General features: G+C 44.1%; 1 protein-coding gene across 1 annotated transcript in view; it reads right to left on the bottom strand.

The window, feature by feature from the left end:
* Nucleotides 1-88: 88 nt before the first annotated feature.
* The window catches only part of LOC105522490 (transformation/transcription domain-associated protein-like), a gene marked incomplete at its 3' end in the record, with an annotated part of 51169 nt that continues 49461 nt past the window's right edge, over nt 89-1796 (bottom strand). The window contains exon 24 of the mRNA XM_011957015.1: nt 89-306. Coding sequence (XP_011812405.1) covers nt 89-306 — 218 coding nt within the window. The remainder of the gene's footprint in view (nt 307-1796) is intronic.

The following is a 1796-nucleotide window of genomic DNA, read 5'->3' as shown; positions in this document are numbered from 1 at the left end:
ACAATTCTTAAACTATCAGCTTCTAGAAGGACCACCCTCAGGTACAGACACCCTCCAAATCAGAAGACACTCCTCAACCCTTCCTTACCCTCTCCTTGGAGCCCAGGATGATACTTGCAACATCAAATATCACAGCCAGGGCCACCTCCCCGATTTTGCAAAGCTCCTTTTCTTCATATGCCATACAAATAGCTATTGCGTCAATGAGAACCAAAGGATCCATCCCTTTCGAGCCATTTTCTTCACTGTGAAACATGGCTGTGCTGGGCTGGCTGCCCACCTGGTAGCAAGGCAGCAAGAAAGGGCCTAAAAGGAGAGAGGGAAGGCACGTGAGAGTTCATTTACGAGAACAGTCTTGTCCCTCAAACTGCAGAACTCCCTGATGTTTTCCTTGAAGTTAGAAACTCCATAAAAAGCAGGGCACGGTGGCTCATGCCTGTAATCCCAGCATTCTGGGAGGCCGAGGCGGGAGGATCATTTGAGGTCAGGAGTTTGAGACCAGCCTGGTCCAACATGGTGAAATCCCATCTCTACTAAAAATACAAAAATTAGCCGGGCATGGTGGTGGGCGCCTGTAATCCCAGCTACTCAGGAGGCTGAGGCAGGAGAATCACTTGAACCCAGGATGTGGCGGTTGCAGATCACACCACTGCACCCCAGCCTGGCCAACACAGCGAGACTCCGTCTCAAGAAAACAAACAAACAAACAAAAAAACTCCATAAAGCCAGCCCTGATATTTTAAGTCAACTTCTGTTAAATTGCAATTATATGTAAATTAAGTGGTCTGATATGCCTTTAGGCTATATGTTTTTCTGAATGTTTTCTATGATACGCTGTTATTTGCAGATATTTCTCAATCATAACTCAAAAATATATTAGTTCAAAATGAGAACCACAGGGGTCGGGCACAGTGGCTCATGCCACTTTTATAATCTTTTACAATTAAATAAGCCCAGTACTTTCGGAAGCCAAGGCAGGAGAATCACTTCAGGCTAGGAGTTCAAGACCAGCCTGAGCAACATAATGAGATGCATCTCCATTAAAATTTTTTTAAAAATTAGCTGGGCGTGGTGTTACACGCCTGTAGTCCCAGCTACTCAAGAGGCTGAGGTGGGAGGATCACTTGAGCTCAGCAGGTAGAGAGGCTACAGTGAGCCATGACCATACCACTGCACTCCAGCCTGGGCAACAAAGTGAGACTCTGTATCTAAAAAGCAAAACAAAACAAAAATTAAAAAATAAAACCACAATGAGGTAACCTTTTTTTAAAAAAAATTGTTAAATAGGCCAACGGGCAGAGCATGGGAATGACCATGGGTTATGTTCCAGATATTCCTAACATACAACAACAAAAGCAATGGCATCCAGCTATGGCAGAGAACAGTCGGTCACAACATTATGAGGTAATGCCTCAGACGTACCCAGGTCCAAGGTGGAAGTTACTGAGAAGCTTAGTTTTGCCAGAAAGACAATGTTAACATAGAAGAAACACTGAGAAACAAAACGCTAAATTGTACAGTATTGACCGGTCAGGCCAGGAAAAGTTAAAGTGGAAAATTCTATGTGCTCTACTGATTGATCTTAAGGGTGAGGAGCTTTGAGGACACAAACTGGGCAATGCTACTCCAGTGGGGTCTGCAGACAAACTGTGACTGGTCTGGGAGGAGATGCCAAAATTGACAGTAAGTTTTCAGAAACTTATGTAGCAACTGGCAGCATCATTACATTTTTCTTTTCTTTTTTTCTTTTTTTGAGACAGAGTTTTGCTCTTGTCGCCCAGGCTGGAGTGCAATGG

Source organism: Colobus angolensis, unplaced genomic scaffold (assembly GCF_000951035.1).
Source record: "Colobus angolensis palliatus isolate OR3802 unplaced genomic scaffold, Cang.pa_1.0 Scaffold43, whole genome shotgun sequence".
Classification (NCBI taxonomy): domain Eukaryota; kingdom Metazoa; phylum Chordata; class Mammalia; order Primates; family Cercopithecidae; genus Colobus; species Colobus angolensis.
Note: the sequence above shows the minus strand (reverse complement) of the source record. Positions and strands in the feature narration are given on the sequence as shown.